This window comes from Myotis brandtii, unplaced genomic scaffold (assembly GCF_000412655.1).
Source record: "Myotis brandtii unplaced genomic scaffold, ASM41265v1 scaffold48, whole genome shotgun sequence".
Lineage (NCBI taxonomy): Eukaryota > Metazoa > Chordata > Mammalia > Chiroptera > Vespertilionidae > Myotis > Myotis brandtii.
In genome coordinates this window covers 7839888-7853055 of record NW_005368341.1, presented here as the reverse complement: position 1 = coordinate 7853055, position 13168 = coordinate 7839888, and the positions used below count along the sequence as shown (strand labels likewise).

Here is a 13168-nt window from a genome sequence, read left to right as displayed (position 1 = left end):
GAGTGTGTGTGTGTGTGTGTGTGTGTGTGTGTGTGTGTCCTTGTGTTGGATTGTGAGTGGTTAGAATAAAGGAGGGTAAAGGATTTCCTCTAAATCAGCGGTTCTCAACCTGTGGGTCGCGACCCCTTTGGGGGTCGAACGGCCCTTTCAAAGGGGTTGCCTAAGACCATCGGAAAACACATATATAATTACATATTGTTTTTGTGATTAATCACTATACTTTAATTATGTTCAATTTGTAACAATGAAATTGGGGTCATCACAACATGAGGAACTGTATTAAAGGGTCGCAGCATTAGGAAGGTTGAGAACCACTTCGAGGAACTGACACAAGGGTTTGCTCACCCTAAATGGAATAGGAGTGCAGCAATTAAAGAAGTACCCCAATATGTTCATGATTTTATTAGGACACTGTCAGGAAACAAACTCATTCAACATAGAACAATTTTAAAAAATGTCCTGGAGAATTGCTAGAAGGTAGAGAGATTTAGCACAAACACTGCATTGCCTGAACATCCAGGCCTTAGGAAGGCATGAACCAGGTCAATTCAGGGGACGTCACCTCTAGGAAGGTGGCCATTCTTGCTAGTTCTCTGCCACTGATGGGACTTAACCCATCTATGTATGGTAGTTTCTTTCTCTTCTGCTCCCAAGTGACTTGGTCTCCAAAGTCCCAGCAGCAGTATTTGATTGGCTCCCTGCCTATACTATTGATTGGTTGTTCCTGCTGCTTAGGTGCAAGCTGTTGCCTGGGGGGGGCAAGGTCTCCTGATATCCTGCTGGACTGCCTTGCTAGAAGTGTGAGCATGGCAGGCTAGTTAGTAGAGGAAGTGGACCATAGTAGATGTTCAATATATATTGAGTAAGAGCTCCAAAAATAAACTCATAAAGAAAGCTATTGTGTTTGCTGTAATGTTAGTGGAAGACTTCGTGGAAGAGTAGGCATTTACATCACAGTATAGAAGCTGGGTTGGATTCACATGTCAAGAGCAAATAGATGAAGAAGGGGGAAGTCCTAGGTAGAGCAGCAGTTTGAGCTGAGTTTTGCAGAGTTATGCTTGACTCATGGGCCTATCAATCTGGCTTAGAGATCCTCAGTGTAATTGCCTTACATTGCTTGAGCAGCCTGAGTCAATGACTGATTGAAACAGAATCCTTGGGGTTTGTGTTTAGACCATTTGCAGTATTTTAAAGTTTCCCAGATAATTTTGATGCAAAGGTGTTTGAGCCCTGGATAACTAGAGAGAAAACTACATTATGAATTTGTGAAATAGGGTTGGAAAATAATATTAGAACAAGGCTGTGGTGGCTTCTATATCAGGGGAAGGATTTCTGGACTGCATCCTGTAAGTAAGGTGGAGCCACCAAGTTTTTGATTATATTGGTTTCCACCTTTTTCTGAGCCCAGTATAGTTGCATCTATTTAAATTCCTTTCAGGGCAGTAGACAGAGCGGGGAAGGAAAGTTATGGGATCCAGGTGTGTGTGTGTCACAGTCCTTGGGACTTATTGAGGATGTTATTTATTCATTGTTTTTCCTCTTTAGGAGTAGGTATTCTAGCTCCAGATTTATTTTTCTAAGAAGAATATATCAAAGTTTTTGTAATAATTGTTTCTCCTTTCTTTAGGGGAGTTGGTTGCATCTTTGTTGAAATGATCCAAGGAGTCGCTGCTTTTCCAGGAATGAAAGACATTCAGGATCAACTTGAACGCATATTTCTGGTAAGTTCTTCATGGAATGCTTTTGAGAAAAATTGGTTTTTAATTCACCCCTTAGTGGTAGTGGAAAATAATTTTAAACAAATTTATTGGTTGTCACATGTAATTCTAACATATTTTTTGACTTTTGAAAAAGTAAGAAATTAGTTAATAATTATGTTTTTACACTACTGCACGTTAATACTATGTCAAAATGGTAAGAAAGGACAGGCCATCAGAGGCAATATAGAATAGGGTGTAAAAATGAGAGCTCTGATGAGAAATTATGAATAATTTATATAGATATTTCCTCCTTCTTAACTCCCTCCCATCTTTGCCCACTTAAATGTGTGCTTTGATCAGTAACTTTTTCCCATAAAGTGCAGCATAGAAAGAGAGGGAGGGGAGGAAAGGATAGTAACTTTGAAATGGAGAAACCAGGCAAACATACCTCAGCCAGGTCTTAAAGGTTGTCATCATCAAAGAGAAGTCATGTTGGTAGCATGTACCCTTGGTACAATATGTTGAGAATGACACTTCACTTCTGTGATCTTTCTACATAATCATGACCACGGTAATCATGAAAAACAGATCATGCACACCCAGATTGAGGGACATTCTACACAATACCTGGCTAGTACTCTTCAAAATTGTCAAGGTCATCAAATCAAGGACAGTCTGAGGAGCTCTCACAGCCCAGAGGAGGCTACAAAGGCATGACAACTTAATGTGATGTGGTATCCCGGATGGAATCCTGGAACAGAAAAAGATCATTAGTGAAAAAACGAGTGGAATCCAAGGAGAGCATGCAGTTTAGTTAATACCAATGTGTATTTCTCAGTTATGACAAATGTTCCATCGTAATGTCAGATTTTAACCACAGGGCAAGCTGGCGAGGGGTCTACAGGAACTCTCTGTACTACTTTTTTGTAACTTTTATAAAACTATTCTAAAATTTAAAATATGCAAAAAATAAACATGAAATGTGTCCTAGAGCCATATGATCTGGGTTTAATCGCCTGCTCTCTTACCCTGGGCAAGGGACTTAGCTCTCTGAGCCTTCATTTTCCCCTGGGGGAAATAAAGGATAATGGTAACACCTACCTCATAAGTTTGAGGAATAATTGACTTAATACGCAGAAAGTGCTTTTAGAACTATGCCTGACACATAGTAAATACCCTGTTGATTTTCTGTCTGGAAGATCTATCCATTGATGTCAATGGGATATTGAAGTCCCCGCCTGTGACTGTATTGCTGCCCAACTCTCACTTTATGTCCATCAGTATTTGCTTTATATATTTGGGTACTTCTGTGTTGGATGTATAAATGTTTACAAGGGTTATAGTCTCTTGTTGGATTGATTGCTTTATCATTATGTAGTGTCCTTCTTTGACTCTTACTATAGCCTTTGTTTTGAAATCTATCTTATCTGATACTAGAGGCCAGATGCACAAAATTTGTGCAAGGGGCTCGGCCCTTGCAGCCCCAGCTTCATCCGGTAGGTCGTCCGGACAGTCATTCTGCTGTTCAGTCCAATTAGCATATTAGCTCTTTATTATATAGGACTAGAGGCCTGGTGCACAAATTCGTGCATGGGTGGGGTCTGGTTGGCCCGCCCTGATGGGGGCCCATCACAGGAGGGGCCGAAGGCAGTTGGCAGCTGGCCCCACCCCCCATCAGGGTGTTGGAGGCTGATCGGGGCCCGGATCAGGCTGGTTGACTGCTGCAGTGTATGTCATAGCCACCGGTTGTTCCGGTCATTCTGGTCATTTGAAATGGAGAAACCAGGCAAACATACCTCAGCCAGGTCTTAAAGGTTGTCATCATCAAAGAGAAGTCATGTTGGTAGCATGTACCCTTGGTACAATATGTTGAGAACAACACTTCACTTCTGTGATCTTTCTACATAATCATGACCACAGTAATCATGAAAAACAGATCACGCACACCCAGACTGAGGGACATTCTACACAATACCTGGCTAGTACTCTTCAAAATTGTCAAGGTCATCAAATCAAGGACAGTCTGAGGAGCTCTCACAGCCCAGAGGAGGCTACAAAGGCATGACAACTTAATGTGATGTGGTATCCCGGATGGAATCCTGGAACAGAAAAAGATCATTAGTGAAAAAACGAGTGGAATCCAAGGAGAGCATGCAGTTTAGTTAATACCAATGTGTATTTCTCAGTTATGACAAATGTTCCATCGTAATGTCAGATTTTAACCACAGGGCAAGCTGGCGAGGGGTCTACAGGAACTCTCTGTACTACTTTTTTGTAACTTTTATAAAACTATTCTAAAATTTAAAATATGCAACAAAATAAACATGAAATGTGTCCTAGAGCCATATGATCTGGGTTTAATCGCCTGCTCTCTTACCTTGGGCAAGGGACTTAGCTCTCTGAGCCTTCATTTTCCCCTGGGGGAAATGAAAGATAATGGTAACACCTACCTCATAAGTTTGAGGAATAATTGACTTAATACGCAGAAAGTGCTTTTAGAACTATGCCTGACACATAGTAAATACCCTGTTGATTTTCTGTCTGGAAGATCTATCCATTGATGTCAATGGGATATTGAAGTCCCCGCCTGTGACTGTATTGCTGCCCAACTCTCACTTTATGTCCATCAGTATTTGCTTTATATATTTGGGTACTTCTGTGTTGGATGTATAAATGTTTACAAGGGTTATAGTCTCTTGTTGGATTGATTGCTTTATCATTATGTAGTGTCCTTCTTTGACTTTTACTATAGCCTTTGTTTTGAAATCTATTTTATCTGATACTAGAGGCCAGATGCACGAAATTTGTGCAAGGGGCTCAGCCCTTGCAGCCCCAGCTTCATCCGGAAGGTCGTCCAGACAGTCATTCTGCTGTTCAGTCCAATTAGCATATTAGCTCTTTATTATATAGGACTAGAGGCCTGGTGCACAAATTTGTGCATGGGTGGGGTCTGGTTGGCCCACCCTGATGGGGGCCCATCACAGGAGGGGCCGCAGGCAGTTGGCAGCTGGCCCCGCCCCCGATCAGGGTGTTGGAGGCTGATCTGGGCCCCGGATCAGGCTGGTTGACTGCTGCAGTGTGTGTCATAGCCACTGGTTGTTCCGGTCATTCTGGTCGTTCTGCCATTCTGGTCGCTGAGCTTTTATATATATAGATAAGTGTTGCTACCCGAGCTTCTTTTTTTTCTGTTTCCATTTTTATGAAATTATTTTTTTCTATCCCTTTACTTTCAGTCTGTGTGTCTTTTGATCTGAAGTGGGTCTCTTCTAAACAGCATATGCAGAATGGGGCAAAAATAGGCTGACCGTTGTTTGTATGGAAAACAATACAATAATAAATAATAATATCAGAATGAACTCTGCTTCGCATACTCACAACTTTAGATCTACTTTTGCCCAACCTATATATGATACTTGTTTTGTAGCCACTTCTTTTCAATTCTGCTTATTATTTATTATCCATAAATTCCCACACAGAATAATAAAATATTGTTTTATGATTATAATAATAATGCATCTTTATGATGGAAGATTCCCACAGTATCAAAAAGTATAAAACTTGAAAACAAATCACCCTTTATTCTACTACCCAGAGAAAATCGCATTTAGTATTTTGATGTATATTCTCCATTTCTATACAGGTAAAGCAAATTGAATCATACCTTGTGTACTGTTTTGTAACTTTTTTTTTACTTAACAGTATATAATCAACATCTTTCATTGAAAAATAAATCTAGAAACTTACCATTGTTAATGACAGGAGAGTGTTTATTGTATGGATGAGATATTATTTGCATAGTTTGTTTATAGTGATTAACTATTATGAAGTGCCACCAGAAACATCCTTTGTACAGTTATCCTATTACTTAAAAATCATTAGAATTAAAAGTCCTTAATTCAATAAAATTTAATTTTCATATTCTTATGCAGCCATCCTTTTATCTAAACTAATGGAACACTTCTTTCTCCCTGTTCCAAAGAAAATCTCTTGCTGATTTCATTGAGATTGTATTGAGCTTATGGATTATATTAGGAAGAAATGATATAAAATTGAGTTTTCCCAATCAAGAATAAATTATATTCTTTTACTCATAGTTTATGGCCCTTAGCAAAAATGTACAATTTTATAAACATTTTTTTTACTCCATTCTTTACTTTCATTCAATTATTTTAAATAACTTTTCTGTTATTTTCTAAAAAATATAATAAACTTGTTCATATATTGTATCATTGAAAAATAATAGCAGAAGAGGGAATTTTAATAGGCTACAGTTTGCAAAACTGTAGTTATAGATTATTATTCAAAAACTGCTTTAAATATTTAGCTTTTTAAAATGCCTGGCCAGAGTGGCACAGTGGTTGAGTGTCGACCCATGAACCAGGAGGTCACGGTTCGATTCCTGGTCAGGGCACATGCCTGGGTTGTGAGTTCAATCCTCGGGGACAGATAATCAATGATTCTCTTTCATTGATGTTTGTATCTCTCCCTCTCCTTCTCTCTGAAATTAATAAAAAAATATATATTTTAAAAATTTATTTTATTTTTTTCCATCACCATTCATCCCTCCTGTACCCTATCCCTCCTCCATCCCTTTCCCCCCACAGTCACCACACTGTTATCCCTGTCCATGACTTCTTTCTTTTTTTTCCATTGTTCCTCAATCCCTCCACATCCCCTTCTTCACCCCCACCTCTGAGAACTGTCAGCCTGCTCTCTATCTACTAGTCTATCTCTATTTTGCTTGTTAGTTCAGTTTGTTCATTAGACTCCACATATGAGAGAAAACAGATGGTATTTGTCTTTCTCTGACTGGCTTATTTCACTTAGCATAATGTTCTCCAGGTCTATCCAGATTGTCGCAGAGGGTAAAATTCCCTTCTTTTTTATGGCAGAGTAGCAGCATTCCATCATGTAAATGTACCTTAGCTGTTTTATCCACTCATCTACTGAGGGACACATCAAAGAAATATCTTCACTTATACATTATTTCAGAGTGAATTCAAAAGAAAAGGAAATGGTTATACTAGAAATGAGGTATATTCTATAGCAATAGAACAAAAAAAATGAGTTTCATGAAATCATAGTTCATTGATATAGCTTAAAGTTTTCATTATAAGTATCTTTTTATAATGTAAGTAATTTCCAATAGGTATTATCCTGTTGGATTGCTTCCTGTATGAAGATTTTGCTAGTATTTCTTAATTATGGCAATACTTTCCTAATTTTATGGGTATTCAGAGACCTTTGAGCTATGACTAGGCTTTTAATAAATCAAAGAGATAAATCATTATAAATTTCCCATGGCAATATTGATATCCTAAACTACTGTTTGCTCTTGTTAGAGCATAGAGACCCTTAAATACAGATGAGCATCATGATTGATGGTAATAACTATCTTTTACTGTAATTATTATACATGCATAGTGCTTTTTACAAGTAAAATGTCTGTTGGTAATTAGGAGATAAATATCATCTAAAATTGATGCTTTAGAATTAAAATGTTATATTTTACTCTGAAGAATTAGACATGATCAAAAAAACTTCTTTTGACAGTAAATGTTATCATCTTAAATATTTTATTTCCCCCACTGAATTGTTAAAATTTGCAAACGCTAGCTATATGTCATGCTCTACAAGCAGACTCTCCCAGGAGTTGTGTAATCATCGGAAGAAGACAATCTACTAACCCAGTGTGGCTGAATCACTGGGAAAAAATGCTTTTCCTCGGTGACCTTTTATGTCTGGTCTGAAGAGGAATGGCTATTAAAGTGTAATTAAATCCACTTGCACAAGCTTCTCCCAGAAATTGCCAGACACCGTTTTTTAAGCAGCAGTTGTGTCTCCAGGCTCTGGTAAAGTATTGCCAAGGAGATAGTCAATTTTGCAGAGTTGTGAAACATGGGATTATTTGTTTTGTTTTGTATTTCAATACAGGGATTAAGTCCGTTTATTCGCTTGTGAACTGTGTATAGAAAGGTGGTTAATAACTTTGAAGCGCAAAATTAATAGCTTGTTACCAAGATAACTAATATCATTAACCCACACACACAGAGTCTTTATAACAAATGTGAAAAGCAGTGAAGATCAGTTAGTAAAGCCTTTATATATTTTTATGGTTTTCTCCTCCTTTTTATTTCCTTTTTCTCTTCTTTGGTGGAAGGGAGTAGTTCACGTTTTTAACAAGTTCAATGAATTTATTTCTACAGCATAATAACTCTATTGATAGCTGTAAGGTGAGCCGGCTATGGTATAATTTGAGATTTTTACCATTAAATCATTTTCCTTGAAATTGTGATGCTCAAATGCAAGAAAGAAGGAAAGTAATAGAATTTTGACAAACTATGTTTCAGATACTTTGAAATTGCCAGGTGAATGGGCAACTACTTCTGTAAGCAATACTTAGGTGAAAATGGATTCATTTATTTTTTTCAGCACTACCCATTTTTTAATGTGGTGTGACATAGTCTATTCACCTCCATTAATTGCAAAAATAAGCAGTAGATGTATTCATCCAGGTAAATATATATTCAGGGTGACAAAAATCAGAACTAATAAAAAATTTGTATTCTAATCACATTATTCTGAATTGAAAGAGAAATCTGCTTGGTGGATCCCTGGGAAATGCATCCCTCTCACTTCACAACAGCTGAGCAAATGGCAGAAGTGCTTGCATAGCTGCCTGTGACCTGTGGCAGATGCTCTGGGCTGTGTGGCTCACAGCCCAATGTGCAGCAGCCAGGGCAGAGGGACTGGCAGGATTCAGTTGGGGGCCTGTCCTTGTTCTCCCTGCCTTTGAATGTTGTTAACCCTGAGAGTCTCACCTTGCCTGTCTCCTGAGTCTTCTGGCTTGCAATGGAATTTCATCCACCAGTTGTTGGTTAACCTCTTGCACATTATTTGATTGTTACAGCTGTTAAAATGTTTTTCTTCCCTGTGTGCGATTCAGGCTTTAGAAGTGCGTATGTGTGTGAGTGTGTGTAAGAAGACCCACTTGCAACTTAGAAAGCTACTACTCAGACTGCCTTTGAGTGAGATTGCTCCCTAAGCAAGCCTCTCTTTTGGAGTTGACTGACCCGTAGAGATGTAGTCTGCACATCCAGCTCCAATCCTTGTCTCCTGGTCCTGACTGTTTTTTTAATTGATTTGAGAGAGGGAGGGAGGAAGGCAAGGAAACATCAATGTGAGCGAGAGATATATTCGAAAAAGCTCCCCCAACTGGGATTGAACCCGCAACCTAGGTATGTGCCCTGGCCTGGAATCAAACCTGTGACCATCTGGTGCACAGACTATGCTTAATAACTTTGAAGCGCAAAATTATTTGAGCCATACTGGCCAGGGCTGTATCCAGTATCTTAGCTGGAGCCATAACCCTGAGCTTTCATGATTGGCTAGGATAGCCATATAGAATGTCAGAGAAAGCTGGCACTGACACTAGATGGTTATTACCAATTGGATGTAGCAGCCACATGGTGAAGATGTAATATTGATATCACAGATTTGTATCGTCACTAACTACCATTAATAGATTTGCTTAAGTGATTTCTGTATGGTGAAGATGTAATATTGATATCACAGATTTGTATCATCACTACCATTAATAGATTTGCTTAAGTGATTTCTGCCATCCTTCTTCAGCACTTACTCTGCAGCATAAGGTACAATAGAGATGGGAAGGAATTGTGTACCACATGCCTGCCCCGGAGAAAATAACAACAATCAAGGTGGGCAGGCAAGCATTGTCTTTAAGAATGGAATCATGAATAATTGCTGAGCAATTGATCAGCATATGAGGAACCCAGTATTAGTAATAGATCATGTATTAGTTAAAAAATACTGAGCTCTAAGCGTTAAATATTAAGTTCTAATCCTAGGTTGTTGTTTTTTTTATTCTCTCTGAACAAGTCACTTTTTCTAATTGGATTGTAGTGTCTGCATCTCTAAAGGGAAGAGTTGAACTAATGATTTCAATAATGTTTTGCAGCTCTAACCATTTTTAATTTTAAAACGCATGGTATTACAAGATTATGCATAAAGCTCTGTGGGTGGTGTTTAAAGATAAAATTGTTAAGTAAATATTTGATAGGCATTGCAGAAAGTTTTGAAGAGAATATTGGAAATGGAATAAGGGAGACAGGAGACATCAGGCCACAGTGCCAGAGTGGAGTCTGTCCTGTATGGATGGAAGATGTTCAAGGCTGGGTTTTGAAAGATTGAGGACTTTTTATCTTATTTTAAGATAAAAATTGAGGAAGTACAATTTTTTAATAAGAGAGTAATAATTTAAAATGGCTTTAGGAAAATTGATATAGTATAATATAATGATAAACTCAACTATATAAAGACTGACAGAAGTAGAGAGCTAAGCAATACATGTTGGGGTGAAGGATATTGAAAATATTAATAATTTTTGAAAGTCAGTTTTAGCAAAACAAAGTAGGGGGGACAAATGCCACTTTTAATTTGTACGTGCTTCTCTCAAGCCTTATTAATAGGCGTAGTTATTTATTCAGTGGCAAATCTTATTCAGAGTGTTAAGTTGATAAAACAGAAAAATTTAAAAGCAGTATGAAAATAAATAACAATCACCATTTGGGGATATCCAATGCTACCTGTTTTTGTTATTTTCTGTTTTATGTTTTCACAATTGGGTTAATAATGAATGTATGAGTTTGTATCTAGCTTCTCTTTCTTTTCACATTAAATAGGGAACAATTTCCAAGCCACTAATATATACTTGAAAATATTTTAATTATGCTATAATATCTTATAAATGTGTCCAAATGTATTAACTCATTGCAATCTTACTAGGTAATTTGCTTGTGGTTTTTATGCTGCAGTAAGCATCACATATTTTTATCTCATTCAGTTATTCTCCCAGCAGGATTATCACACATCTATTCTGTACCAGGCACTGTGCCTATAGGCCATGTTAAACCAACAGACACAGTCTTGGCTCCCCTCAAAAGTACTATCACCTGGGCTACATTTGAATAGGTCCCAGAAAGTCAGATCAGAAGACTCTTGTTGCAAAATTATTTTGATACGTCCATATAAAGGATACAGGAGAGAAAGGAGTCAACAATAACTTCCGAGTTTCAAGCTTGTGGAACCAAGTACTTAGTGAGCTCATGGAAAGTAATGCGGGTATTGAAAAGCAGTGCCCGTGGAAGGACAGGAAGAAGTGAGAGCAAGTTACTGGACTTTTATGATAGTGGGTGAGCCCAGGTGGAAATGTCCAGTACACAAAACATTCAGAATCAGGAGGAAGGTGAGGATCAAGGGCTCATTTCACACAACCAGGCCATTTCTTGAAAAGGAGAAGGGGGAAGGGGGGATGCCTGGAGCCCTGCCTATGCCTGACTGAGGCTCACAGTCTATCAGTGAGAGTGTGGGTGGGAGCTGGACCAGGATAGGACAGAACAGTGACACAGAAGTCAAGGTGAGGGCGAGCAGCAGAAAAGTGAAGGAAAAGAAAGGAGGGCGGGAAAAATCACACCCTCCAGGGAGACTATAGATCAACTCAGGTCTGTTTAGCTGGTTTAATTGGGAAAGTTTAGACTGTCCGTGGTTTTTAAAGGAGACTTAGGGTCCTGCTCAGTGTCTCAGGGGTGCTGGAGTGAAGGTGGGTGTGCCCTGAAGGAAGCGCTGTCCCAGTCCCTCCACTCCTGGCTCTGGTTTCTTTAAAGAAGGTGGGTGTGCCCTGAAGGAAGCGCTGTCCCAGTCTCTCCACTCCGGTTTCTTTAAGGTTTTGATTTCGAAACAGATCCCAGTGCTGAAAGAAAGGTTGGAAATCTTCCAGGCCAAAAGTTCTATGAGGGGGAAAAAAAAAAGGCCATGTAGAAGAAAAATGATGAAGAGAGATCCAGTGCCAATGAAGATGTTAGTGAAAAAAATGTCATGATTTATTTATGGACAGATTAGATGGATAGTCTAATAAAGAAAGTTCTGTGCTAATAAGCCAATAGAAATGTTAGTAACAAACTTCAGTAGGGTCATTTGTCTTAGGAAAAAACCAGGATAGTGGGGTATCCCATTGTAGAATAGCTCATCACAACACGCAGAGTCAAGGGGAGGAGACACATACTCCAGTTCTAGATGAGAAGAATGTCAAGAATGCCGGGGCCATGTTTTAAAACTCCAGCACTGAAATTATGTAAATTTTCATTAGAGTATATCACCAAGTTGAGCTGATAAACAGCTTTATAGTGAAAAACAATCTGGGAAACAATTATTTCAAGCTGCTAAATTTTTTTTTTGTTTTTCCCATACTCCTGATCACCATTACAGTGCTGTTCCCCACGATAATGTGAAAGTGTGAATTGTCACAGAATGTTACTGGGTGGGTCACAAGGTTCCTCATTTTGCTCAGCCTCCTTTTCTTCCTTTTTTGACTACCAACTTCACAGATGTCTATGTCCAAAGAAGATGGTGAAATATTGCCGTAGTGTGACACATCTGAGGGAAGTGAGGAGGTGGTGACACTTCTTAGCAAATTCTCAGAATGTTGTCCATAAAGGAGATTTTTTAAACTCAAATTCTGCCTTAAAATTTTTAGTCACTTGCAGTGTGCTCCCACAGATAAGCCTTATATTCCTCAAGACATCGCATATGTGATCTCTTGTGGGAGGTAGCGGGTAAGATGGCTCCCAATATCCCCACCTCCTGGTGTGTATGCCCTTATGTCATCCCTTCCCCCCACCCTTGAGTGTGGGCTGGACCTAGAGACTTACTTCTAATGGGTAGGCTATAGCAATAGCTATGGCTATTATTTCTGAGACTAAATTACACAAAGATTGATACTCCCTTCTTGTGCACCTTGTCTCTTTCTCTCTCTCTTTTTGTTGTTAATCCTTACCCTAGGATATTTTTCCCATTGATTTTTAGAGAGAGTGGAGAGGGAGAGAGGGGAAAAAGAGAGAGAGAGAGAGAAACATCGATGTGATAGAGAGAGACATATCGATTGGTTGCCTCCCCCACGATTGGGGCCAGAGATCGAGCCTATAACCCATGTACTAGTATGTGCCTTTGGCCAGGACTCAAACCTATGACCCTTTGGTGTGTGGTCCAGTGCCCTAACCATTGAGCACACAGGCCAGAGCACACACCCTCTTTTGCTGTGTCACTGGCTCACACCAAGGCAGGCCAGCTACCATGTTGTACTTTGCTCTGTGGAGGGGTACTGATGTTTCCAGCCTGCAGCCAGTGTGTGTGGTCCAGTGCCCTAACCATTGAGCACACAGGCCAGAGCACACACCCTCTTTTGCTGTGTCACTGGCTCACACCAAGGCAGGCCAGCTACCATGTTGTACTTTGCTCTGTGGAGGGGACCCTCATGTCAGGGTACTGATGTTTCTAGCCTGCAGCCAGTAAAGACCTGAAGCCTGGCAGCAATCATGTGCATGAGCTTGGAAGTGGCTCCTTCCCCTGTGAGCATTCCTGTGATTCCATACCATCATTAACTTTCATTG

General features: G+C 39.3%; 1 protein-coding gene across 7 annotated transcripts in view; it reads left to right on the top strand.

Moving 5' to 3' along the window:
- The window catches only part of CDK14 (cyclin-dependent kinase 14), a 516851-nt gene that overhangs the window by 322247 nt on the left and 181436 nt on the right, over positions 1-13168 (top strand). For all 7 annotated transcript variants that reach the window (XM_014547610.1, XM_005876105.2, XM_005876106.2 and 4 more), the window contains exon 9: positions 1628-1721. In XM_014547610.1, coding sequence (XP_014403096.1) covers positions 1628-1721 — 94 coding nt within the window. The remainder of the gene's footprint in view (positions 1-1627; positions 1722-13168) is intronic.